Source organism: Salvelinus alpinus, chromosome 2 (assembly GCF_045679555.1).
Source record: "Salvelinus alpinus chromosome 2, SLU_Salpinus.1, whole genome shotgun sequence".
In the NCBI taxonomy this organism is placed as follows: domain Eukaryota; kingdom Metazoa; phylum Chordata; class Actinopteri; order Salmoniformes; family Salmonidae; genus Salvelinus; species Salvelinus alpinus.
In genome coordinates this window covers 98426689-98451688 of record NC_092087.1, presented here as the reverse complement: position 1 = coordinate 98451688, position 25000 = coordinate 98426689, and the positions used below count along the sequence as shown (strand labels likewise).

Here is a 25000-nt window from a genome sequence, read left to right as displayed (position 1 = left end):
CAAGATGGAAGGAGGATTATAAACACACAGGATAGGTAAACAACACCTCTGTAAATTCAAGATGGAAGGAGGATTATAAAGCACACAGGAAAGGTAAACAACACCTCTGTAAATCCAAGATGGAAGGAGGATTATAAAGCACTCAGGAAAGGTAAACAACACCTCTGTAAATCCAAGATGGAAGGAGGATTATAAAACACTCAGGAAAGGTAAACAACACCTCTGTAAATCCAAGATGGGAGGAGGATCGTCTCTCCCCCATCTTATATTTTACTACAGGGCTGCTAACCTCCGCGCTGTTACGTTTTGGCTGGATAACGTATATCTGTCATCCAGTTGGCTGAGTACGGACCGTGAGGATATCCACCCCTTCTCTATTGGAGCTGTGATTGTGTCGCCTGTCAATCTGGAGATGTCACGTTATCGTAACAATCCTATTATACATAGCACAGTTCGTATCTGGAAGCAAATTAAAGTCTACTTTGACATGAGACCAATATCATTCATGCTCCCCGTTGCCAGGAATTCCTCCTTTTCCTTTTCTCTAACCTTGATAACACCTTTGAGCGATGGGGAGAGTTGGGGATAAGTACCATAGGGGATTTATATATAGAAGGGACCTTTGCCTCCTTTGAGTTGCTGAGGGAAACTTATAATCTTCCCAGAAGTAACTTTTTCAGATACCTACAGATCAGAGACTATGTTAGAAAACACTTCCCGACATTTGGGAACACTAAACCTTCCATGTTTGACGGATGCATAAAAACATGCCCCATCTCAGACAAACTGATATCACGTCTACATGACGCTTTTCAATCTGTTAGCAAACCTTCTACAGATGCCAATTTAAGGCTAAATGGGAGGAAGAACTAGGGACTGACATTTCTGTGGCAGACTGGGAAGATAGTTTATCCACACCTGCTCCATTCACTCCAGACATCGTCTCATACAAGGCAAGGTATTACACAGATTACACTATTCCACAATTAAGCTGTAAAGGATATTTCCTGATACATCCCCTATGTGTGATAAATGTCAGGCTGCACAGGGTACACTACTCCACCGCTGTGCCCTATGCTCTAGCTTGTATGGTTATTGGTGTGGAATTTGTAGGATCCTCTCTGAAGTTCTGGAGACTTCAATAGACCCAGACCCGCTTCTGATAATCCTGGGAGTGTCTGATTCCCTAAACGGATTTAACCAATCCCCCCCAAAAACAACTCATCACTTACAATCTTATTTCGGGCCCCAAAAAAATTTATCTTGTTGTTTTGGAAAAGAAAGGAAGCTCCCTCTACCAAATTATGTCTCAGCGAATTGGAAAACACTGTACACTTAGAAAGAATTAGATATATTCTGAACAATAAATGATCAACGTTTGATCAAATCTGGCAGCCTTTCGTCTCTTACTTGGACCAGTCGGCGCGGTGAATTTCTACATTCTAACGCACTCTCAGTTAGAATGGGGGGGTGTATGGGGGATGGGGGGGTTGACATCTGCCCTCTTTCTCTCTACCTGTCCTTGTTCTGTATGTCATTTTGTATTATTTACTTTGTACCGAGAACTCTGGGTCTTTTTGTTCGTCTGCTCTTCTATGTTTAGATAAGAGTTGAATACGTGTCTTTTACACCATTATTGTGTTTGTTCAATAAAAAGTATTTGAACGAAAAAAAAGAAGAAAAACAAATCAAAAGTAACAGTCGGTATCCGGTGTGGCCACCAGCTGCATTAAGTACCGCACTGCATCTCCTCCTCATGGACTGCAGGAAATCACGCACAGAACGAGCAGTGTGGCTGGTGGCATCGTCATGCTGGAGGGTAATGTCAGGATGAGCCTGCAGGATGGGTACCACATGAGGGAGGAGGATGTCTTCCCTGTAACGCACAGCGTTGAGATTGCCTGCAATGACAACAAGCTCAGTCCGATGATGCTGTGACACACCGCCCCCAGACCATGACGGACCCTCTACCTCCAAGTCGATCCCGCTCCAGAGTACAGGCCTCGGTGTAACGCTCATTCCTTCGACGATAAATGCAAATCCGACCATCACCCCTGGTGAGACAAAACCGTGACTCGTCAGTGAAGAGCACCTTTTTGCCAGTCCTGTCTGTTCCAGCGAAGGTGGGTTTGTGCCCATAAGCGACGTTGTAGCCGGTGATGTCTGGTGAGGACCTGCCTTACAACAGGCCTACAAGCCCTCAGTCCAGCCTCTCTCAGCCTATTGTGGACAGTCTGAGCACTGATGGAGGGATTGTGCATTCCTGGTGTAACTCGGGCAGTTGTTGTTGCCATCCTGTACCTGTCCCACAGGTGTGATATTCGGATGTACCAATCCTGTGCAGGTGTTGTTACACGTTGTCTGCCACTGCGAGGATGATCAGCTGTCCGTCCTGTCTCCTTGTTTTTTGTTAATAATAATCTATGTCTCCCTTAATTTGGTTTTCGTACAGATGTTCACAGTCAGACTGTTGAAATAGATCAGACATTTCAGTTGTCCAGGCTCCCCCTATGATAGATCCCATTGAAATAGATCAGACATTTCAGTTGTCCAGGCTCCCCCCTATGGATAGATCCCATTGAAATAGATCAGACATTTCAGTTGTCCAGGCTCCCCCCTATGGATAGATCCCATTGAAATAGATCAGACATTTCAGTTGCCCAGGCTCCCCCCTATGGATAGATCCCATTGAAATAGATCAGACATTTCAGTTGTCCAGGCTCCCCCTATGATAGATCCCATTGAAATAGATCAGACATTTCAGTTGTCCAGGCTCCCCCCTATGGATAGATCCCATTGAAATAGATCAGACATTTCAGTTGTCCAGGCTCCCCCCTATGGATAGATCCCATTGAAATAGATCAGACATTTCAGTTGCCCAGGCTCCCCCTGTGGATAGATCCCATTGAAATAGATCAGACATTTCAGTTGTCCAGGCTCCCCCCTATGGATAGATCCCATTGAAATAGATCAGACATTTCAGTTGTCCAGGCTCCCCCTATGGATAGATCCCATTGAAATAGATCAGACATTTCAGTTGTCCAGGCTCCCCCCTATGGATAGATCCCATTGAAATAGATCAGACATTTCAGTTGTCCAGGCTCCCCCCTATGGATAGATCCCATTGAAATAGATCAGACATTTCAGTTGTCCAGGCTCCCCCCTATGGATAGATCCCATTGAAATAGATCAGACATTTCAGTTGTCCAGGCTCCCCCCTATGGATAGATCCCATTGAAATAGATCAGACATTTCAGTTGTCTATGGATAGATCCCATTGAAATAGATCAGACATTTCAGTTGTCCAGGCTCCCCCCTATGGATAGATCCCATTGAAATAGATCAGACATTTCAGTTGTCTATGGATAGATCCCATTGAAATAGATCAGACATTTCAGTTGTCTATGGATAGATCCCATTGAAATAGATCAGACATTTCAGTTGTCCAGGCTCCCCCCTATGGATAGATCCCATTGAAATAGATCAGACATTTCAGTTGTCTATGGATAGATCCCATTGAAATAGATCAGACATTTCAGTTGTCTATGGATAGATCCCATTGAAATAGATCAGACATTTCAGTTGTCTATGGATAGATCCCATTGAAATAGATCAGACATTTCAGTTGTCTATGGATAGATCCCATTGAAATAGATCAGACATTTCAGTTGTCCAGGCTCCCCCTATGATAGATCCCATTGAAATAGATCAGACATTTCAGTTGTCCAGGCTCCCCCCTATGGATAGATCCCATTGAAATAGATCAGACATTTCAGTTGTCCAGGCTCCCCCCTATGGATAGATCCCATTGAAATAGATCAGACATTTCAGTTGCCCAGGCTCCCCCTGTGGATAGATCCCATTGAAATAGATCAGACATTTCAGTTGTCCAGGCTCCCCCCTATGGATAGATCCCATTGAAATAGATCAGACATTTCAGTTGTCCAGGCTCCCCCTATGGATAGATCCCATTGAAATAGATCAGACATTTCAGTTGTCCAGGCTCCCCCCTATGGATAGATCCCATTGAAATAGATCAGACATTTCAGTTGTCCAGGCTCCCCCCTATGGATAGATCCCATTGAAATAGATCAGACATTTCAGTTGTCCAGGCTCCCCCCTATGGATAGATCCCATTGAAATAGATCAGACATTTCAGTTGTCCAGGCTCCCCCCTATGGATAGATCCCATTGAAATAGATCAGACATTTCAGTTGTCTATGGATAGATCCCATTGAAATAGATCAGACATTTCAGTTGTCCAGGCTCCCCCCTATGGATAGATCCCATTGAAATAGATCAGACATTTCAGTTGTCTATGGATAGATCCCATTGAAATAGATCAGACATTTCAGTTGTCTATGGATAGATCCCATTGAAATAGATCAGACATTTCAGTTGTCCAGGCTCCCCCCTATGGATAGATCCCATTGAAATAGATCAGACATTTCAGTTGTCTATGGATAGATCCCATTGAAATAGATCAGACATTTCAGTTGTCCAGGCTCCCCCCTATGGATAGATCCCATTGAAATAGATCAGACATTTCAGTTGTCTATGGATAGATCCCATTGAAATAGATCAGACATTTCAGTTGTCTATGGATAGATCCCATTGAAATAGATCAGACATTTCAGTTGTCCAGGCTCCCCCTATGGATAGATCCCATTGAAATAGATCAGACATTTCAGTTGTCTATGGATAGATCCCATTGAAATAGATCAGACATTTCAGTTGTCCAGGCTCCCCCCTATGGATAGATCCCATTGAAATAGATCAGACATTTCAGTTGTCTATGGATAGATCCCATTGAAATAGATCAGACATTTCAGTTGTCCAGGCTCCCCCCTATGGATAGATCCCATTGAAATAGATCAGACATTTCAGTTGTCTATGGATAGATCCCATTGAAATAGATCAGACATTTCAGTTGTCCAGGCTCCCCCTATGGATAGATCCCATTGAAATAGATCAGACATTTCAGTTGTCTATGGATAGATCCCATTGAAATAGATCAGACATTTCAGTTGTCTATGGATAGATCCCATTGAAATAGATCAGACATTTCAGTTGTCCAGGCTCCCCCCTATGGATAGATCCCATTGAAATAGATCAGACATTTCAGTTGCCCCGGCTCCCCTATGGATAGATCCCATTGAAATAGATCAGACATTTCAGTTGTCCAGGCTCCCCCATATGGATAGATCCCATTGAAATAGATCAGACATTTCAGTTGCCCAGGCTCCCCTATGGATAGATCCCATTGAAATAGATCAGACATTTCAGTTGCCCAGGCTCCCCTATGGATAGATCCCATTGAAATAGATCAGACATTTCAGTTGCCCAGGCTCCCCCCTATGGATAGATCCCATTGAAATAGATCAGACATTTCAGTTGTCCAGGCTCCCCCCTATGGATAGATCCCATTGAAATAGATCAGACATTTCAGTTGTCCAGGCTCCCCCCTATGGATAGATCCCATTGAAATAGATCAGACATTTCAGTTGCCCAGGCTCCCCTATGGATAGATCCCATTGAAATAGATCAGACATTTCAGTTGTCCAGACTCCCCCCTATGGATAGATCCCATTGAAATAGATCAGACATTTCAGTTGTCCAGGCTCCCCCCTATGGATAGATCCCATTGAAATAGATCAGACATTTCAGTTGTCCAGTCTCCCCCGTATGGATAGATCCCATTGAAATAGATCAGACATTTCAGTTGCCCAGGCTCCCCTATGGATAGATCCCATTGAAATAGATCAGACATTTCAGTTGCCCAGGCTCCCCCCTATGGATAGATCCCATTGAAATAGATCAGACATTTCAGTTGTCCAGGCTCCCCCCTATGGATAGATCCCATTGAAATAGATCAGACATTTCAGTTGTCCAGGCTCCCCCCTATGGATAGATCCCATTGAAATAGATCAGACATTTCAGTTGTCCAGGCTCCCCCCTATGGATAGATCCCATTGAAATAGATCAGACATTTCAGTTGTCCAGGCTCCCCCTATGGATAGATCCCATTGAAATAGATCAGACATTACAGTTGCCCAGGCACCCCCTATGGATAGATCCCATTGAAATAGATCAGACATTTCAGTTGCCCAGGCTCCCCCTATGGGTAGATCCCATTGAAATAGATCAGACATTTCAGTTGTCCAGTATGGATAGATCCCATTGAAATAGATCAGACATTTCAGGTGCCCAGGCTCCCCCCTATGGATAGATCCCATTGAAAATCTTTACTAGTTATTCTGGCAGTTGGCATATCCAACAGTCTATTCTAAAGTCTCACCATACACGCCTTCCATCTCACCTGACAGGGTTCCCAGCACATGTCCCCAGTTAGTGCAAGTATCAAAAGTATATCAAAATTGAATTTGTTTACGAATTCTTTGTGTGTCTGTTAAATCTGAGGGAAATATGTGTCTATGGGCATACATTAGGACGTGCAGCTCAGTTTCTTCTCTGTTTAGGGCCAAATAGCATTCTAGTTATCTCAGTTTTTTGTCAATTCTTTCCAATGTGTCAAGTAATTCTCTTTTTGTTTTCTCATGATTTGGTTGGGTCTAATTAAGTTGCTGTCCTGGGTCTCTGTGGGGTCTGTTTGTGTTTGTGAACAGAGCCCCAGGACCAGCTTGCTTAGGGGACTCTTCTCCAGGTTCATCTCTCTGTAGGTGATGGCTTTGTCATAGAAGGTTTGGGAATCGCTTCCTTTTAGGTGGTTGTAGAATTTAACGACTCGTTTCTGGATTTTGATCATTAGCGGGTATCGGCCTAATTCTGCTCTGCATGCATTATTTGGTGTTTTACATTGTACACAGAGGATATTTTTGCAGAATTCTGCATGCAGAGTCTCAATTTGGTGTTTGTCTCATTTTGTGAATTCTTGGTTGGTGAGCGGACCCCAGACCTCACAACCATAAAGGACAATGGGTTCTGTCAATGATTCAAGTATTTTTTGCCAGATCCTAATTGGTATGTTGAATTTTATGTTCCTTTTGATGGCATAGAAGGCCCTTCTTGCCTTGTCTGTCAGATCATTCACAGCTTTGTGGAAGTTATCTGTGGCGCTGATGTTTAGGCAGAGGTATGTATAGTTTTTTGTGTGCTCTAGGGCAACGGTGTCTAGATGGAATTTATATTTGCAATGTTTGGAACACCAGATTTACTGTCAGGGCCCAGGTCTGACAGAATCTGTGCAGAAGATCTAGGTGCTGCTGTAGGCCCTCCTTGGTTGGTGACAGAAGAACCAGATCATCAGCAAACAGTAGACATTTGACTTCAGATTCTAGTAGGGTGAGGACGGGTGCTGCAGACTGTTCTAGTGTCCTCACCAATTCGTTGATATATATGTTGAAGAGGGTGGGGCTTAAGCTGCATCCCTGTCTCACCCCACGGCCCTGTGGGAATAAATGGGTGTGTTTTTACCAATTTTAACTGACCACTTGATGTCTCTCTCTCAATTCAATTCAAGGGGCTTTATCGTCATGGGAAACATATGTTAACATTGTCAAAGCAAGTGAAGTAGATAATTTACAAAAGTGAAATAAACAATAAAAATTAACAGTAAACATTACACTCACAAAAGTTCCAAAATAATAAAGACATTACAAATGTCAAATTATGTCTATATACAGTGTTGTAACGATGTGCAAATGGTTGAAATACAAAAGGGAAAAAATATAAACATAAATATGAGTTGTATTTACAATGGTGTTTGTTCTTCACTGGTTGCCCTTTTCTTGTGGCAGCAGGTCACAAATCTTGCTGCTGTAATGGCGCACTGTGGTATTTCACCCTCTCTCTCTCTCTCTCTCTCTCTCTCTCTCTCTCTCTCTCTCTCTGTCTCTCTCTCTCACTTACTCTCCCTCGCTCTCTCTCTCTCTCTCTCTCTCTCTCTCTCTCTCTCTCTCTCTCTCTCTCTCTCTCTCTCTCTCTCTCTCTCTCTCTCTCTCTCTCTCTCTCTCTCTCTCTCTCTCTCTCTCTCTCTCTCTCTCTCTCTCTCTCTCTCTCTCTCTCTCTCTCTCTCTCTCTCTCTCTCTCCCTCCCTCTCTCTCTTTATCTCAATTCAATTCAATTCAATTCAAGGGGCTTTATTGGCATGGGAAACATGTGTTAACATTGCCAAAGCAAGTGAGGTAGATAATATACAAAAGTGAAATAAACAATAAAAATTAACAGTAAACATTACACATACAGAAGTTTCAAAACAATAAAGACATGACAAATGTCATATTATATATATACAGTGTTGTAACAATGTACAAATGGTTAAAGCACACAAGTTAAAATAAATAAACATAAATATGGGTTGTATTTACAATGGTGTTTGTTCTTCACTGGTTGCCCTTTTCTTGTGGCAACAGGTCACAAATCTTGCTGCTGTGATGGCACACTGTGGAATTTCACCCAGTAGATATGGGAGTTTATCAAAATTGGATTTGTTTTCGAATTCTTTGTGGATCTGTGTAATCTGAGGGAAATATGTCTCTCTAATATGGTCATACATTGGGCAGGAGGTTAGGAAGTGCAGCTCAGTTTCCACCTCATTTTGTGGGCAGTGAGCACATAGCCTGTCTTCTCTTGAGAGCCATGTCTGCCTACGGCGGCCTTTCTCAATAGCAAGGCTATGCTCACTGAGTCTGTACATAGTCAAAGCTTTCCTTAAGTTTGGGTCAGTCACAGTGGTCAGGTATTCTGCCACTGTATACTCTCTGTTTAGGGCCAAATAGCATTCTAGTTTGCTCTGTTTTTTTGTTAATTCTTTCCAATGTGTCAAGTAATTATCTTTTTGTTTTCTCATGATTTGGTTGGGTCTAATTGTGCTGTTGTCCTGGGGCTCTGTGGGGTGTGTTTGTGTTTGTGAACAGAGCCCCAGGACCAGCTTGCTTAGGGGACTCTTCTCCAGGTTCATCTCTCTGTAGGTGATGGCTTTGTTATGGAAGGTTTGGGAATCGCTTCCTTTTAGGTGGTTGTAGAATTTAACGGCTCTTTTCTGGATTTTGATAATTAGTGGGTATTGGCCTAATTCTGCTCTGCATGCATTATTTGGTGTTCTACGTTGTACACGGAGGATATTTTTGCAGAATTCTGCATGCAGAGTCTCAATTTGGTGTTTGTCCCATTTTGTGAAATCTTGGTTGGTGAGCGGACCCCAGACCTCACAACCATAAAGGGCAATGGGCTCTATGACTGATTCAAGTATTTTTAGCCAGATCCTAATTGGTATGTTGAAATTTATGTTCCTTTTGATGGCATAGAATGCCCTTCTTGCCTTGTCTCTCAGATCGTTCACAGCTCTGTGGAAGCTACCTGTGGTGCTGATGTTTAGGCCGAGGTATGTATAGTTTTTTGTGTGCTCTAGGGCAACGGTGTCTAGATGGAATTTGTGGTCCTGGCGACTGGACCTTTTTTGGAACACCATTATTTTGGTCTTACTGAGATTTACTGTCAGGGCCCAGGTCTGACAGAATCTGTGCAGAAGATCTAGGTGCTGCTGTAGGCCCTCCTTGGTTGGTGACAGAAGCACCAGATCATCAGCAAACAGTAGACATTCTCTCTCTCTCTCTCTCTCCCTCCCTCTCTCTATATATTTTTCTCTCAGCTAAAAATGTTTTATTGTATTGCAACAGAATTAACGTTTCCTGTTGGTGTGTGTGTGTGTGTGTGTGTGTGTGTGTGTGTGTGTGTGTGTGTGTGTGTGTGTGTGTGTGTGTGTGTGTGTGTGTGTGTGTGTGTGTGTGTGTGTGTGTGTGTGTGTGTGTGTGTGTGTGTGTGTGGCTGGAAGGCTGGAAGGCTGGCAGCAGGCAGTGGCCTCACCACAGTGGGTAGTTTGTCTCATGCTACGTAGGAGGAAGTCTCACCATCAATTATAGATTGTGCTGAGTGGCTGGTAGCGCCCCCACCCCAACACACACACACACTTTCCCTCTCTCTTTACATGTTTTCATCCCTCTCTGTATGTATATAAAAGGGTGACAGTTCTTTATCTGACAAAGGCACAGTTTATAAGGCACCATTTCAATGCATTCAATCTAATTCAGAGAGAAAACAGATGTATGGTTGTTCTAGCAGATTCTACAGTGGGTAAGCAGCGTATAAGGCCCCATTTCAATGCATTCAATCTAACTCAGAGAGAAAACAGATGTATGGTTGTTCTAGCAGATTCTACAGTGGCTAAGCAGAGTAGCGATCTGTCTCTATCTCTAGATTTCCCTCCATCTCTATCGGAGCCTTTCCCTCCCTCCCTCCCTCCCTCCCTCCCTCCCTCCCTCCCTCCCTCCAGCAGCACCAGAGATGAAGATTAGTCCCTAGTAACAGCACCAGAGATGATTCGTCCCTAGTAACAGCACCAGATATGAAGATTAGTCCCTAGTAACAGCACCAGATATGAAGATTAGTCCCTAGTAACAGCACCAGATATGATTAGTCCCTAGTAACAGCACCAGATATGAAAATTAGTCCCTAGTAACAGCACCAGAGATGATGATTAGTCCCTAGTAACAGCACCAGAGATGATGATTACTCCCTAGTAACAGCACCAGATATGATTAGTCCCTAGTAACAGCACCAGATATGAAGATTAGTCCCTAGTAACAGCACCAGAGATGATGATTAGTCCCTAGTAACAGCACCAGAGATGAAGATTAGTCCCTAGTAACAGCACCAGATATGATTAGTCCCTAGTAACAGCACCAGATATGAAGATTAGTCCCTAGTAACAGCACTAGATATGAAGATTAGTCCCTAGTAACAGCACCAGATATGATTAGTCCCTAGTAACAGCACCAGATATGAAGATTAGTCCCTAGTAACAGCACCACAGATTATGATTAGTCCCTAGTAACAGCACCAGAGATGAAGATTAGTCCCTAGTAACAGCACCAGAGATTAAGATTAGTCCCTAGTAACAGCACCAGATATGAAGATTAGTCCCTAGTAACAGCACTAGATATGAAGATTAGTCCCTAGTAACAGCACCAGATATGATTAGTCCCTAGTAACAGCACCAGAGATTAAGATTAGTCCCTAGTAACAGCACCAGATATGATTAGTCCCTAGTAACAGCACCAGAGATGAAGATTAGTCCCTAGTAACAGCACCAGAGATGAAGATTAGTCCCTAGTAACAGCACCAGATATGAAGATTAGTCCCTAGTAACAGCACCAGATATGAAGATTAGTCCCTAGTAACAGCACCAGAGATGATGATTAGTCCCTAGTAACAGCACCAGAGATGAAGATTAGTCCCTAGTAACAGCACTAGAGATGATTAGTCCCTAGTAACAGCACCAGATATGAAGATTAGTCCCTAGTTACAGCACCAGAGATGAAGGTTAGTCCCTAGTAACAGCACCAGAGATTAAGGTTAGTCCCTAGTAACAGCACCAGAGATTATGATTAGTCCCTAGTAACAGCACCAGAGATGACGATTAGTCCCTAGTAACAGCACCATAGATGATTATTCCCTAGTAACAGCACCAGAGATGACAATTAGTCCCTAGTAACATCACCAGAGATTGATTAGTCCCTAGTAACAGCACCAGAGATGATTAGTCCCTAGTAACAGCACCAGATATGAAGATTAGTCCCTAGTAACAGCACCAGAGATGAAGATTAGTCCCTAGTAACAGCACCAGAGATGATTAGTCCCTAGTAACAGCACCATAGATGAAGATTAGTCCCTAGTAACAGCACCAGAGATGATTAGTCCCTAGTAACAGCACCAGAGATGATGATTAGTCCCTAGTAACAGCACCAGAGATGATGATTAGTCCCTAGTAACAGCACCAGAGATGAAGATTAGTCCCTAGTAACAGCACCAGAGATGATTAGTCCCTAGTAACAGCACCAGAGATGATGATTAGTCCCTAGTAACAGCACCATAGATGAAGATTAGTCCCTAGTAACAGCACCAGAGATGATGATTAGTCCCTAGCAACAGCACCAGAGATGATTAGTCCCTAGTAACAGCACCAGAGATGAAGATTACGATGGGTTTTGGTTGAAAACGTTGATGTTTTGTATGAAGATACAGTCACTAGTTAAAGTCTACACACCTCCGGCACGGTCTTCACATTTAACCTCCTTTAAATCTCAAAAGGGAATTAGATTTTTTCTCTACACAACCTACTCAACATGTATCAAATGAATAAAAAATATATAAATGAAGAAGTCTTGATTGCGTAAGTCTTCACAGCCCCAGAGTTATTACTTGGTGGAAGCATCTTTGGCAGCCATTACAGCTGGGACTCATTTAAAATTAAATTCTACCAACTCTTAGGGCAACATTTAACCATCCTTTTTTGTCAACATTTTCCAAGATCACTAAATGTGTTTGTGTGTCATTGATGGACAGCAATATTGAAACCTTGTTTCTGATTTTCCAGCACATTTAAGTTAGGATGTTGTACATCAGTAGGGGAGAAAACATGTATTCCCTTTTAAGATTTCATTCGTTTGTTTTTTCCCCAATTTTGAAGTTTGTCTGATGTCCTCTCTCTCCTTTCTCTCCAGTTTCTGGCCAACCTATGAACCACCAATGAGGAGGCAGGAGAGTAGACAGGGATCCAATCAGGGATGCCGAAGACCAACCATCAAATGGTGAAATAGCCAATCAGATGGGAGGAAAAGGACAGAGCCACACCCAGACGTCTCCCTGACGACAGTCCCCAGGACCACAGACAAATGTAGTTGCAGAGGCGGGCCTCGTCATCCCTGACTCTCACACACTGTGGAAAACACGGGAAACAAAATGGAGGCTCAGATTGAGATGTCAGTGCATAAATAAAAGGTGCAGAGACTCTGTCCAATGAGCTACGTCAAGGTACTTCCCTCTAACTCTTCTCCATTCCTCCCGACCAATCAAAGGAGGACCATCCTTCCTCCGGACCAATCAAAGGAGGACCATCCTTCCTCCGGACCAATCAAATGAGGACCATCCTTCCTCCAGACCAATCAGAGAATCATCTCCCCAAAAAACGTTGGTTGGTGCGAGAGAGAAAAAAACTCCCCAGTGAATCTGGATAAGCAAAAAATTGTAATGGGTCCGCAAGTCCAAAAAATGTTGGGTCCTTCCTACGGACTAACCTGAGAAAAAGACAAGTGCACACTTTTCCTTTTAAAACCTTTTTTTGTGGGACTAACCTGAGACAAAGACTAGGAAGGACCAGCAATACTCTCTCCTTCCAACCCTACCCTGCCTTATACTGCCGAGTGGACTAACAATACAGTGGAGCGCTGACATGGGTAGAGGCTGTATAGCTCTGGAGATGACAGTGCACAAGGTGCTCGTTGGACAGGTTCAACTAGGAGGAGAGGACTTTATTAATCCATGCCGGATGGAAATTGGACATTAGTAACAATCTTCATTCTTTACACTTCTCTTCCTCGCAGTGACGCTAACCTGGATAAATAAACGAATCAATAAACAAAAAAACAACTATAATCAACAACATGGATGTCATCATCAGAACGCCAACACAACCCCGAGAGGCGGGGTTTAACAACAGAGTGGGCGGGGTTTCGGTGGCGTTGTCGGCAACCAGTTGGTTTGCCTTCCTCTATGGCTTTGCCCTACTGTCAATCATCCAATTTCCCACGGTGACGGGCGACTGTTGGCTGATTGAGGGGGAGAAGGGCTTCGTGTGGTTGGCTATCTGCAGCCAGAACCAGCCCCCTTATGAAGCTATCCCTGCCCACATAAACAGGTAAGAAACAGCCCTGTATGAAGCTATCCCTGCCCACATCAACAGGTAAGAACCAGCCCCCATATGAAGCTATTCCTGCCCACATCAACAGGTAAGAACCAGCCCCCATATGAAGCTATTCCTGCCCACATCAACAGGTAAGAACCAGCCCCCATATGAAGCTATTCCTGCCCACGATTCCCCAGATTTCCTGCTTATTCCCAACTGTTTCCAGAAATATTCCAACCCAGGATTTCTGGATGACCTGGGAAATTTGGGAAAGTTACTGGAATTTTGCAACCCCAGGCAGACGGCATTGTTGAGGCATTCTGTGTGTTTTATTTTCCTTTTTGTTCGTCTATGTTTACTTCCAGTTAGATTTAACTTGTTGTCATGTCCCTGAACAAGGCAGTTAACCCACTGTTCCTAGGCCGTCATTGAAAATAAGAATTTGTTCTTAACTGACTTGCCTAGTTAAATAAAGGTAAAATAAAAATAAAATAAAATAAATAAATGTTATTGTTTTACTGTAAATTGTTAGGTTTAACTTGTTGTCATGTGATTGTTTTACTGTAAATTGTTAGGTTTAACTTGTTGTCATGTGATTGTTTTACTGTAAATTGCCTTTTATTAAGAAAAGAAAGACCTGGATCTACCTGTTGACCTTTGTCAGTTTTTTTGTTGTAAAGTGTCTTATTGCAAGTTTAAATGCACTTTAAATAAAAGTCTACTTTGAACAGCACCATCGTGGACCTGAGGCTCAACGAGAATAAGATCAAGAGTATCCATTTCTCATCGCTCAGCCGCTTTGGGAACCTGACGTACCTCAACCTCACCAAGAATGAGATCTCGTACGTGGAGGACGGAGCCTTCTCGGCCCAGTTCAACCTACAGGTTGGTCCTGAACGTCACACTGATTCCTGGCGCTCTAGTGAACTATGTAGGGAGAAGTGTGCCATTTGGTACCTTACCTTCAATCACATTACCTTAACGTACGTTACCTTACCTTACCTCACGTTACCTTAGCTCACGTTACCTTACCTCACGTTACCTTAGCTCACGTTACCTTAGCTCACGTTACCTTAGCTCACGTTACCTTACCTCACGTTACCTTACCTCACGTTACATTAGCTCACGTTACCTTACCTCACGTTACATTACCTCACATTACATTACCTCACGTTACCTTACCTCACGTTACCATACCTCACGTTACCTTACCTCACGTTACCTTAGCTCACGTTACCTTAGCTCACGTTACCTTACCTCACGTTACCTTACCTCACGTTACATTAGCTCACGTTACCTTACCTCACGTTACCTTACCTCACGTTACCTTACCTCACGTTACATTACCTCACATTACATTACCTCACGTTACCTTACCTCACGTTACCTTACCTCACGTTACATTACCTCACGTTACCTTACCTCCCGTTACCTTACCTCACGTTACATTACCTCACGTTACCTTACCTCACGTTACCTTACCTCACGTTACCTTACCTCACGTTACTTACCTCACGTTACCTTACATTACCTTACCTCACGTTACCTTACCTCAGGTTACTTACCGCGCGTTACCTTACCTCACGTTGCCTTACCTTACGTTACCTCACATTACCTTACCTCATTTTACCTCACTTTACCTTACCTCAAGTTACCTTACCTTACCTCACCTTCCCTTACCTCATGTTACCTTACATTACCTTACCTCACGTTACCTTACCTCACGTTACCTTACCTCACGTTACCTCACGTTACTTACCTCGCGTTACCTTACCTCACGTTACCTCACGTTACCTTACCTCACGTTACCTTACCTCATGTTACCTTACCTCACGTTGCCTTACCTTACGTTACCTTACCTCACATTACCTTACCTCATGTTACCTCACGTTACCTTACCTCACGTTACCTTACAGTACCTTACCTCACGTTACCTTACCTCACGTTACCTCATGTTACCTTACCTCACGTTACCTCACGGTGCCTTACCTTACGTTACCTTACCTCACATTACCTTACCTCATGTTACCTCACTTTACCTTACCTCAAGTTACCTTACATCATCTTACCTCACATTACCTTACGTTACCGTACCTCACATTACCTTACCTCATGTTACCTTACGTTACCTTACCTTACATCATCTTACCTCACATTACCTTACCTCACGTTACCTTACCTCACGTTACCTTGCCTTACGTTACCTTACGTAACCTCACGTTACCTTACGTTACCTCACATTACCTTACCTCACGTTTCCATGCCTTACCTACATTACCTTACCTCACGGTACCTTACCTCATGTTACCTCACGTTACCATACATTACCTTACCTTATGTTACCGTACGTCACCTTACCTCAAGTTACCTCACGTTACCTTACCTTATCTCACGTTACCTTACCTCACGTTACCTTACCTTACGTTATCTCACGTTACCTCACGTTACCTTACCTCACGTTACCTTACCTCACGTTACCTTACGTAACCTCACGTTACCTTACGTTACCTCACATTACCTTACCTCACGTTACCATGCCTTACCTACATTATCTTACCTCACATTACCTTACGTTACCTTACCTCACATTACCTTACGTTACCTTACCTTACCTCACGGTACCTTACCTCATGTTACCTCACATTACCATACATTACCTTACCTTATGTTACCGTACATCACCTTACCTCAAGTTACCTCACGTTACCTTACCATACCTTACCTTACCTCACGTTACCTTACCTTACCCTACCTTACGTTACCTTATCTTACCATTTCTTACCTTACACCTTCTTACCTTACTCTACCTTACCCTATCTTACCTTATCTTACCCTTTCTTTCCTTATCTTACACTTTCTTACTTTACCGTACCTTTCTTACCTTACCCTTTCTTGCCCTTTCTTACCTTACCCCACTTACCTTACCCTTTCTTACCTTACTGGTTCTTACCTTACCATACCTTACCTTACCCTTTCTTACCTGACTCATTCTTACCTTACCCTATCGGACCTTACCTTACCCTTTCTTACCCTACCTTACCCTTTTCTACCTTACCCTTTATTACCTTTCTTAGCTTTCCCTTTCTTACCCTACCTTGCCATACCCTTTCTTACCTTACTCATCATTACCATACCCTTTCTTAACTTACCCTTTCTTACCCTACCTTACCCTTTCTACATTATCCTTTCTTACATACCCTTTCTTACCTTACCCTTTCTTACCTTACTCTTTCCTAATCCTGTCTTACCTTACCCTTTCTTACCTTACCCTTTATGACCCTACCTTGCCATACCCTTTCTTACCTTACCCTTTCTTGCCCTACCTTACATTACCCTTTCTTAGCTTCCTCTTTCATACCTTACCGTAATCTTTCCTACCTTCCCCTTTCTTACCAACCTTACCTTGCCCTTTCTTACTTTACCTTCTACCTTACCTTACCCTTTCATACTTAACCTTACCTTCCTACCTTACCTTACCATGTCTCTCCCCACCTTACCCTTTCTAACCTTACCCTTTCTTACGTTACTTTCCTACCTTACATTACCATTTCTTACCTTACCTTTTCTTACCTTACCCTATCTTACCTCACCTTACCCTTTCATACCGTACTCTAACTAACCTTTTCTTACTTTACCCTTTCTTACCCTACCTCACCTTACCTTCCCTTACCCTTTCTTACCTTACCCTTTCCTACCTTACCCTTTCTTACCTTACCCTTTCTTACCTTACCCTTTCCTACCTTACCCTCTCTTACCTTACCTTACCCTTCCCTACCTTACCTTACCCTTCCCTACCTTACCCTTTCTTACATTACCCTTTCTTACCTTACCCTTCCCTACCTTACCCTCTCTTACCTTATCTTTCTTACCAGGTGCTGCAGTTGGGGTTTAACCGTCTGAGGAACCTAACAGAGGGAATCCTCCGAGGGCTGGGGAAGCTGCAGTACCTCTACCTCCAGGCCAACCTGATCGAGGCGGTCACCCCCAACACCTTTGAGGAGTGTCCTAACATAGAGAACATTGACCTGTCCATGAACAGGATCCAGGTGCTGGACGGAGGCTTGTTTACAGGGCTCGGTAGATTAACCACGTGTGAACTCTACACCAACCCGTTCAACTGCTCCTGTGAGCTGCTGGGATTTCTACGCTGGTTGGCAGTCTTCCCCAACAGGTAAAAAGCGCAAGTTGAAGCAAAATATAATATTCAATCTATTTTCAATGACATGTCAATAAGTATAAGCTATTTATTTCAAAAGTGTTTCACTTTTCTTTTTTTTGTTAAATGTATATTAAAATGACTTCCTACATTGACTGCCTTGAACTGGATTTGACCCAAACACTGGTAACCGCCGTGTGTTCCCGAACAGGACCAACGAGAGGATGGTGTGTGATACTCCGGCCGGGTTTTCAGGCTACAGCCTCCTCAGTCAGAACCCCAGGATGCCTGCCAACCGCAACGCTCTGCACATGCTCAGTATGGTCTGTAGACTAACACATATCATTATTATGATCCTTTTTTTAAATAAATCCACCCTAAAATGAACTATCTTTTGGTATTTGTCCATTGTTGATATAGTCCCAAAACGTTTTGCTTGTCAACAATCATGTTTTCAAGATGTGTAAACTTTTAAAATGCAGAAATACATCTGGTATGATGCACGATAGAGTGTTGAGACAGTGTAGAACATCATAGTAGGTTGTCATAGTAACAGTACATCGTTCATAGCAGTTAGAATACATTACATCATGTTATATTTTATATTCATTGAGTGTGGGAAACGAGCTATACAAATTAATTATTGTTATTGTTCTGATTTTATGATTACTTGTATAAAATATTTGTATGGTTATATTTAGGATGATGATGATGATGATGATGATGATTATAGGTGTGTACCGACGACGGTAGCAACTCTTTGCCGAACATCATTGTTCAGTCCGATTTTACGACCCTCCCACCGTACTCTCCCTGCGGATTGGACGACTGCCCCTCTGGAATGTCCCCGGAGGACCCAATCAGCATCAGCCCCTCCTACCCTGATCTGAACAACAAGCCCAGTATGAAGGTGAAACAGGTGAGCCCACCTACGCTGTGAACAACAAGCCTAGTATGAAGGTGAAACAGGTGAGCCCCACGTGAAGCTGTTCCTACGGGCTCTAAGGGTTGTGTTTGTGTGCGTGTTACAAAGTTCAGAATGTGTCTTAAGCCAATCCACAGCTAGCTTGAAATGTTCCTGGATGGAGCCATCCAATCGGTACCTTTTGGGTCTCGACCCGTTGGAACGTTATCCAAGAGATCAATCACCCGTTACACGTGTGTTGGTTGGAGTCCAGTCTGACCCCCCCGTTACACGTGTGTTGGTTGGAGTCCAGTCTGACCCCCCGTTACACGTGTGTTGGTTGGAGTCCAGTCTGACCCTCCGTTACACGTGTGTTGGTTGGAGTCCAGTCTGACCCCCCTGTTACACGTGTGTTGGTTGGAGTCCAGTCTGACCCCCCGTTACACGTGTGTTGGTTAGAGTCCAGTCTGGCCCTCCGTTACACGTGTGTTGGTTAGAGTCCAGTCTGACCCCCTATTACACGTGTGTTGGTTGGAGTCCAGTCTGACCCCCCCGTTACACGTGTGTTGGTTGGAGTCCAGTCTGGCCCCCCGTTACACGTGTGTTGGTTAGAGAGTATGCTTTTCGACCTGTCCCCAAATGAATGTAATTGGTTCAGAGTTTGTTTTGATATTTAGATGAGGAGGAGACCTTTGGGGCTGAGCTACTGGCCTGCTTTCACTACTTCTAACAGGTCTACCCCCAGAACCACACAGCATTCTACTTCTCTCTCTATCTCTCTCATCTCTCTCTCACATCTCTCTCTCTCTCTCTCTCTCTCTCTCTCTCTCTCTCTCTCTCTCTCTCTCTCTCTCTCTCTCTCTCTCTCTCTCTCTCTCTCTCTCTCTCTCTCTCTCTCTCTCTCTCTCTCTCTCTCTCTCTCTCTCTCTCTCTCTCTCTCATCTCTCTCTATCTGTCTCTCTCTCCCTACTCTCTCTCATCTCTCTCTACTCACTCTCTCTCTCATCTCTCCCTACTCTCTCTCTCTCCCTGCTCTCTCTCTCTCTAGACCTCACACACCTCAGCAGTGATCACGGTCCAGATCCCTCACCCCTTCAGTAAGATGTACATCCTGGTCCTCTACACTCTCCCTACTCTCTCTCTCTCTCTCTCTAGACCTCCCACACCTCAGCAGTGATCACGGTCCAGATCCCTCACCCCTTCAGTAAGATGTACATCCTGGTCCTCTACACTCTCCCTGCTCTCTCTCTCTCTCTCTCTAGACCTCCCACACCTCAGCAGTGATCACAGTCCAGATCCCTCACCCCTTCAGTAAGATGTACATCCTGGTCCTCTACACTCTCCCTGCTCTCTCTCTCTCTCTCTAGACCTCCCACACCTCAGCAGTGATCACGGTCCAGATCCCTCACCCCTTCAGTAAGATGTACATCCTGGTCCTCTACACTCTCCCTACTCTCTCTCTCTCTCTCTAGACCTCCCACACCTCAGCAGTGATCACGGTCCAGATCCCTCACCCCTTCAGTAAGATGTACATCCTGGTCCTCTACACTCTCCCTACTCTCTCTCTCTCTCTCTAGACCTCCCACACCTCAGCAGTGATCACGGTCCAGATCCCTCACCCCTTCAGTAAGATGTACATCCTGGTCCTCTACAACAACAGCTTCTTCACTGACATTCAGAACCTGAAGAACCACAAGGAAGAGATTGAACTGAACAACCTGAAAGCCCATACGGGTAGGACATAGTTTCAGTCATCCCTCCCAAACGTGTGTGTGTGTGTGTGTGTGTGTGTGTGTGTGTGGGTGTGTGGGTGTGTGGGTGTGTGGGTGGGTGTGTGTGTGTGTGTGTGTGTGTGTGTGTGTGTGTGTGTGTGTGTGTGTGTGTGTGTGTGTGTGTGTGTGTAAGCAAAGAGACAGTGTCTGCATACTAAATGGCACCATATAGTATCCTCTGCAGTTATATGTCAATATAATGTCATGTAAGTTACTCTCTCTCTCTTTCTCTCCCCTCTCGCTCACTTCTCCCTCCCTCCCTACTTTCTCCGTCCCTCCCTCTCTCTCTCCCTTCCCCCTCCCTCCCTCTCTCTCCGTCCTTCCCTCTCTCCCTACCTTCTCCGTCCCTCCCTCTCTCTCTCCCCTTCCCCTCCCTCCCTCTCTCTCTGTCCCTCCCTCTCTCCCTACCTTCTCCGTCCCTCCCTCTCTCTCTCCCTTCCCCCTCCCTCCTTCTCTCTCTCTCTCCGTCCCTCAATCTCTCTCTCCCTACCTTCTCCGTCCCTCCCTCGCTCTCTCTCTCCCTTCCCCCTCCCTCCCTCTCTCTCTCTCCGTCCCTCCCTCCCTACCTTCTCCGTCCGTCCCTCCCTCTCTCTCTCCTTTCCCCCTCCCTCCCTCCCTCCCCCCTCTCTCTCTCTATCTCTCCCCTTCTCCCTCCCTCTCTCTCTCCCTTCCCTTCTCCCCTCTCTCTCTCTCTCTCTCTCTCTCTCTCTCTCTCTCTCTCTCTCTCTCTCTCTCTCTCTCTCTCTCCCCTCTCTCTCTCTATCTCTCTCTCTCCCCTTCTCCCTCTCTCTCTCTCTCCCTCCTCTCTCCCTCCCTCTCTCTCTCCCCTTCTCCCCTCTCTCTCTCTCTCCCTCCCTCTCTCTCTCCCCTTCTCCCCTCTCTCTCTCTCTCCCTCTCTCTCTCCCTCCCCTCTCTCTCCCCTCTCTCTCTCTCTCTCTCTCTCTCTCTCAGACTACACCTACTGTGTCGTGTCCATACGAAACCAGCTTCGTTATAACCACACCTGTCTGTCCATCTCCACCGGGAGGAAGGCAGGTCTAGAGAGGACCTCCAACGACTCCTCTGCTACCCACTACATCATGACTATACTGGGCAGTCTCTTCAGCATGGTCCTCATACTAGGGTGAGTCTTCCACAGACAGGAAGAGACAGCACTTACTTCATTACAATTCCAATGCAGTCTGTTGTTTAGTCACGGTAATATGGAGAGTTCAGAGGCAAACACAATGATTTAAATGCGGGGGGAAAAATCGGAAATGAGAAAATGATTAATGATCAAATGTTCCCCATCTCGAAAATGGTTTCATAAAATCTTCTTCTTCTAGTTTTGTGTTCCACTGCCTGAGGAAGAAGAGGCAGCGAGACGAGAAGAACAAGAAGATTGGAAAGATACAGAAGAGCCTGATGGAGCTGAAATACGGCGCTGACCTGGAGGGTGGTGGAGGAACAGGAGGAGGGGGGTCCATCTCTCAGCTATCCCAGAAACAGATGCTCTCGGCTGGGGAGAGTCTCACGCGGATGCCCTACCTTCCCCAGGGTGGAACCTGTGAGATGGACCAGTACAATCTACAGGAGATCATTGATACTCCAAAGGCAGCGAAAGGGAACTATATCGAAGTGCGAGGAACTGTGGGCGACCTGCCGGACCGGAGGGAGAGAGAGAGGGAACGAGAGAGGGAAAGAGAGAGGGAACGAGAGAGGGAAAGAGAGAGGGAATGTAGTCTCTCTCCACAAGACAACCCTCAGGTAACCTGTTCATTTGATGCTGAACTGTGGCTGTACTGTGGCTGCACTGTGGCTGCACTGTGGCTGCACTGTGGCTGCACTGTGGCTGCACTGTGGCTGCACTGTGGCTGCACTGTGGCTGCACTGTGGCTGTACTGTGGTACACTGTGGCTGAACGGTTCCAGTCTGTACAACCTAGTGTGTGTTTATTGGAGGAGGATACAGCAGAATCCCATCTCCTGAGGATTAATAAAGTATTCTTCTTCTTCATCCTTGTCTTCCTCCTCCTCCTCCTCCTCCTCAGGATACAGCAGAATCCCATCTCCTGAGGATTAATAAAGCATTCTTCCTCCTCCTCCTCCTCCTCCTCAGGGTTCAGTAGCAGAGATCTCCACCATCGCCTCAGAGGTGGACAAGGTGAACCAGATCATCAACAACTGTATCGATGTCCTCAAGTCTGAGTCTACGTCGTTCCAGGGGGTCAAGTCGGGCTCTGTGTCGACCGCTGAACCCCAACTAGAGCTGATCTCAGACCAGCCACAGAGACAGTCAGGGTTCCTGTCACCGCAGTATAAAGGTACTGTCATTACAGTGTATACACACACCTGTCCGTCCGTCTGCATCTTTTGAACCCCAACTAGAGCTGATCTCAGACCAGCCACGGAGACAGTCAGGGTTCCTGTCACCGCAGTATAAAGGTACTGTCATTACAGTGTATACACACCCCCATCCATCCGCCCGTCCGTATCTTTTTTTATTTTTCATTTAACCTGTATTTAACTAGGCAAGTCAGTTAAGAACAAATTCTTATTAATAATGACGGCCTACACCGGCCAAACCCGGCCTAAACCCGGCCTACACCGGCCAAACCCGGCCAAACCCGGCCTACACCCAGCCAAACCCGGCCTACACCCGGCCTACACCGGCCAAACCCGGACAACGCTGGGCCAATTGTGCACCGCCCTCTCTGTCTATCTGTCTGTTGATTGGTCAGTCGGTCTCTTCACTCTATCTAAATTAAATTTAAAAAAATAAAAACCGATTCACTTTGATTTGAAGGAGGCAGTGATCTACCACCAGCCTCAATGTCCACCTGTTATATCTGAATTATTGTAAATGTTATAACGTATTAAATGTTATAACGTATTAAATGTTATAACTTATTACATGTTATAACGTGTTAAATGTTATATCGTATTAAATGTTATAACGTATTAAATGTTATAACGTATTAAATGTTATAACGTATTAAATGTTATAACTTATTAAATATTAACGTATTAAATGTTATAACGTATTAAATGTTATAACGTATTAAATTTTATAACTTATTAAATGTTATAACTTATTAAATGTTATACCGTATTAAATGTTATAACGTATTAAATGTTATAACGTATTAAATGTTAACGTATTAAATGGTATAACTTATTATATTTTATAACGTATTAAATATTATACCGTATTAAATGTTATATCGTATTAAATGTTATAACGTATTAAATGTTATAACGTATTAAATGTTATAACTTATTATATTTTATAACGTATTAAATATTATACCGTATTAAATGTTATATCGTATTAAATGTTATACCGTATTAAATGTTATATCGTATTAAATGTTATAACGTATTAAATGTTATTACTTATTAAATGTTATAACTTATTATATTTTATAACGTATTAAATATTATACCGTATTAAATGTTATATCGTATTAAATGTTATAACTTATTAAATGTTATATCGTATTAAATGTTATAACTTATTACATGTTATAACGTATTAAATATTATACCGTATTAAATGTTATATCGTATTAAATGTTATAACTTATTAAATGTTAACTTATTAAATGTTATAACGTATTAAATGTTATACCGTATTAAATGTTATAACGTATTAAATGTTATAACGTATTAAATGTTATAACTTATTAAATGTTATAACTTATTAAATGTTATAACTTATTAAATGTTATAAGGTATTAAATGTTATAACTTATTAAATGTTATAACTTATTATATGTTATACCGTATTAAATGTTATAACTTATTAAATGTTATAACTTATTAAATGTTATACCGTATTAAATGTTATAACGTATTAAATGTTAACGTATTAAATGTTATAACGTATTAAATGTTATAACTTATTAAATGTTAGAACTTATTAAATGTTAGAACTTATTATTATTCCTTTTTACTATGCTCTTTGAGATTATTATCATAATGAAAAGCGCTTTACAAATGTACCAAATGATTAATATTTATTATTATTATTATTGAAGGAGGTTACCACCACCCTCTCCAGAGACACCACAGTATGGAAGCTCCGTCCAAACGACCTTCGACCTCCTCCAGCGGGTCCGTCCGCTCCCCGCGCACCTTCCGCTCCGACGGGCCGTACCGGGGAACCTCTGAGACCAAGTACATCGAGAAGACGTCGCCGACCGGAACCGCCGAAGACACCGTCCTCACCGTGACGCCCGCCGCCGCCATCTTACGAGCAGAGGCCCAGAAGGTATTGTACCGTGTGTGTGTGTGTGTGTGTGTGTGTGTGTGTGTGTGTGTGTGTGTGTGTGTGTGTGTGTGTGTGTGTGTGTGTGTGTGTGTGTGTGTGTGTGTGTGTGTGTGGGTGCGAGTGTGTGCGTGTGTGCGTGTGTGTGCGTGTGTGTGCGAGTGTGTGCGAGTGTGTGCGTGTGTGTGCGTGTGTGTGCGAGTGTGTGCGAGTGTGTG

The 25000-nt window shown here is 43.8% G+C and overlaps 1 protein-coding gene across 1 annotated transcript in view; it reads left to right on the top strand.

Moving 5' to 3' along the window:
- LOC139568370 (protein ELFN1-like) overlaps window positions 1-25000 on the top strand; it is a 107084-nt gene that overhangs the window by 75910 nt on the left and 6174 nt on the right. The window contains exons 3-12 of the mRNA XM_071390146.1: window positions 12522-13714; window positions 14434-14587; window positions 17575-17873; window positions 18070-18181; window positions 18592-18777; window positions 20340-20496; window positions 21486-21657; window positions 21860-22280; window positions 22632-22836; window positions 24553-24785. Coding sequence (XP_071246247.1) covers window positions 13461-13714; window positions 14434-14587; window positions 17575-17873; window positions 18070-18181; window positions 18592-18777; window positions 20340-20496; window positions 21486-21657; window positions 21860-22280; window positions 22632-22836; window positions 24553-24785 — 2193 coding nt within the window. The 5' untranslated portion in view covers window positions 12522-13460. The remainder of the gene's footprint in view (window positions 1-12521; window positions 13715-14433; window positions 14588-17574; window positions 17874-18069; window positions 18182-18591; window positions 18778-20339; window positions 20497-21485; window positions 21658-21859; window positions 22281-22631; window positions 22837-24552; window positions 24786-25000) is intronic.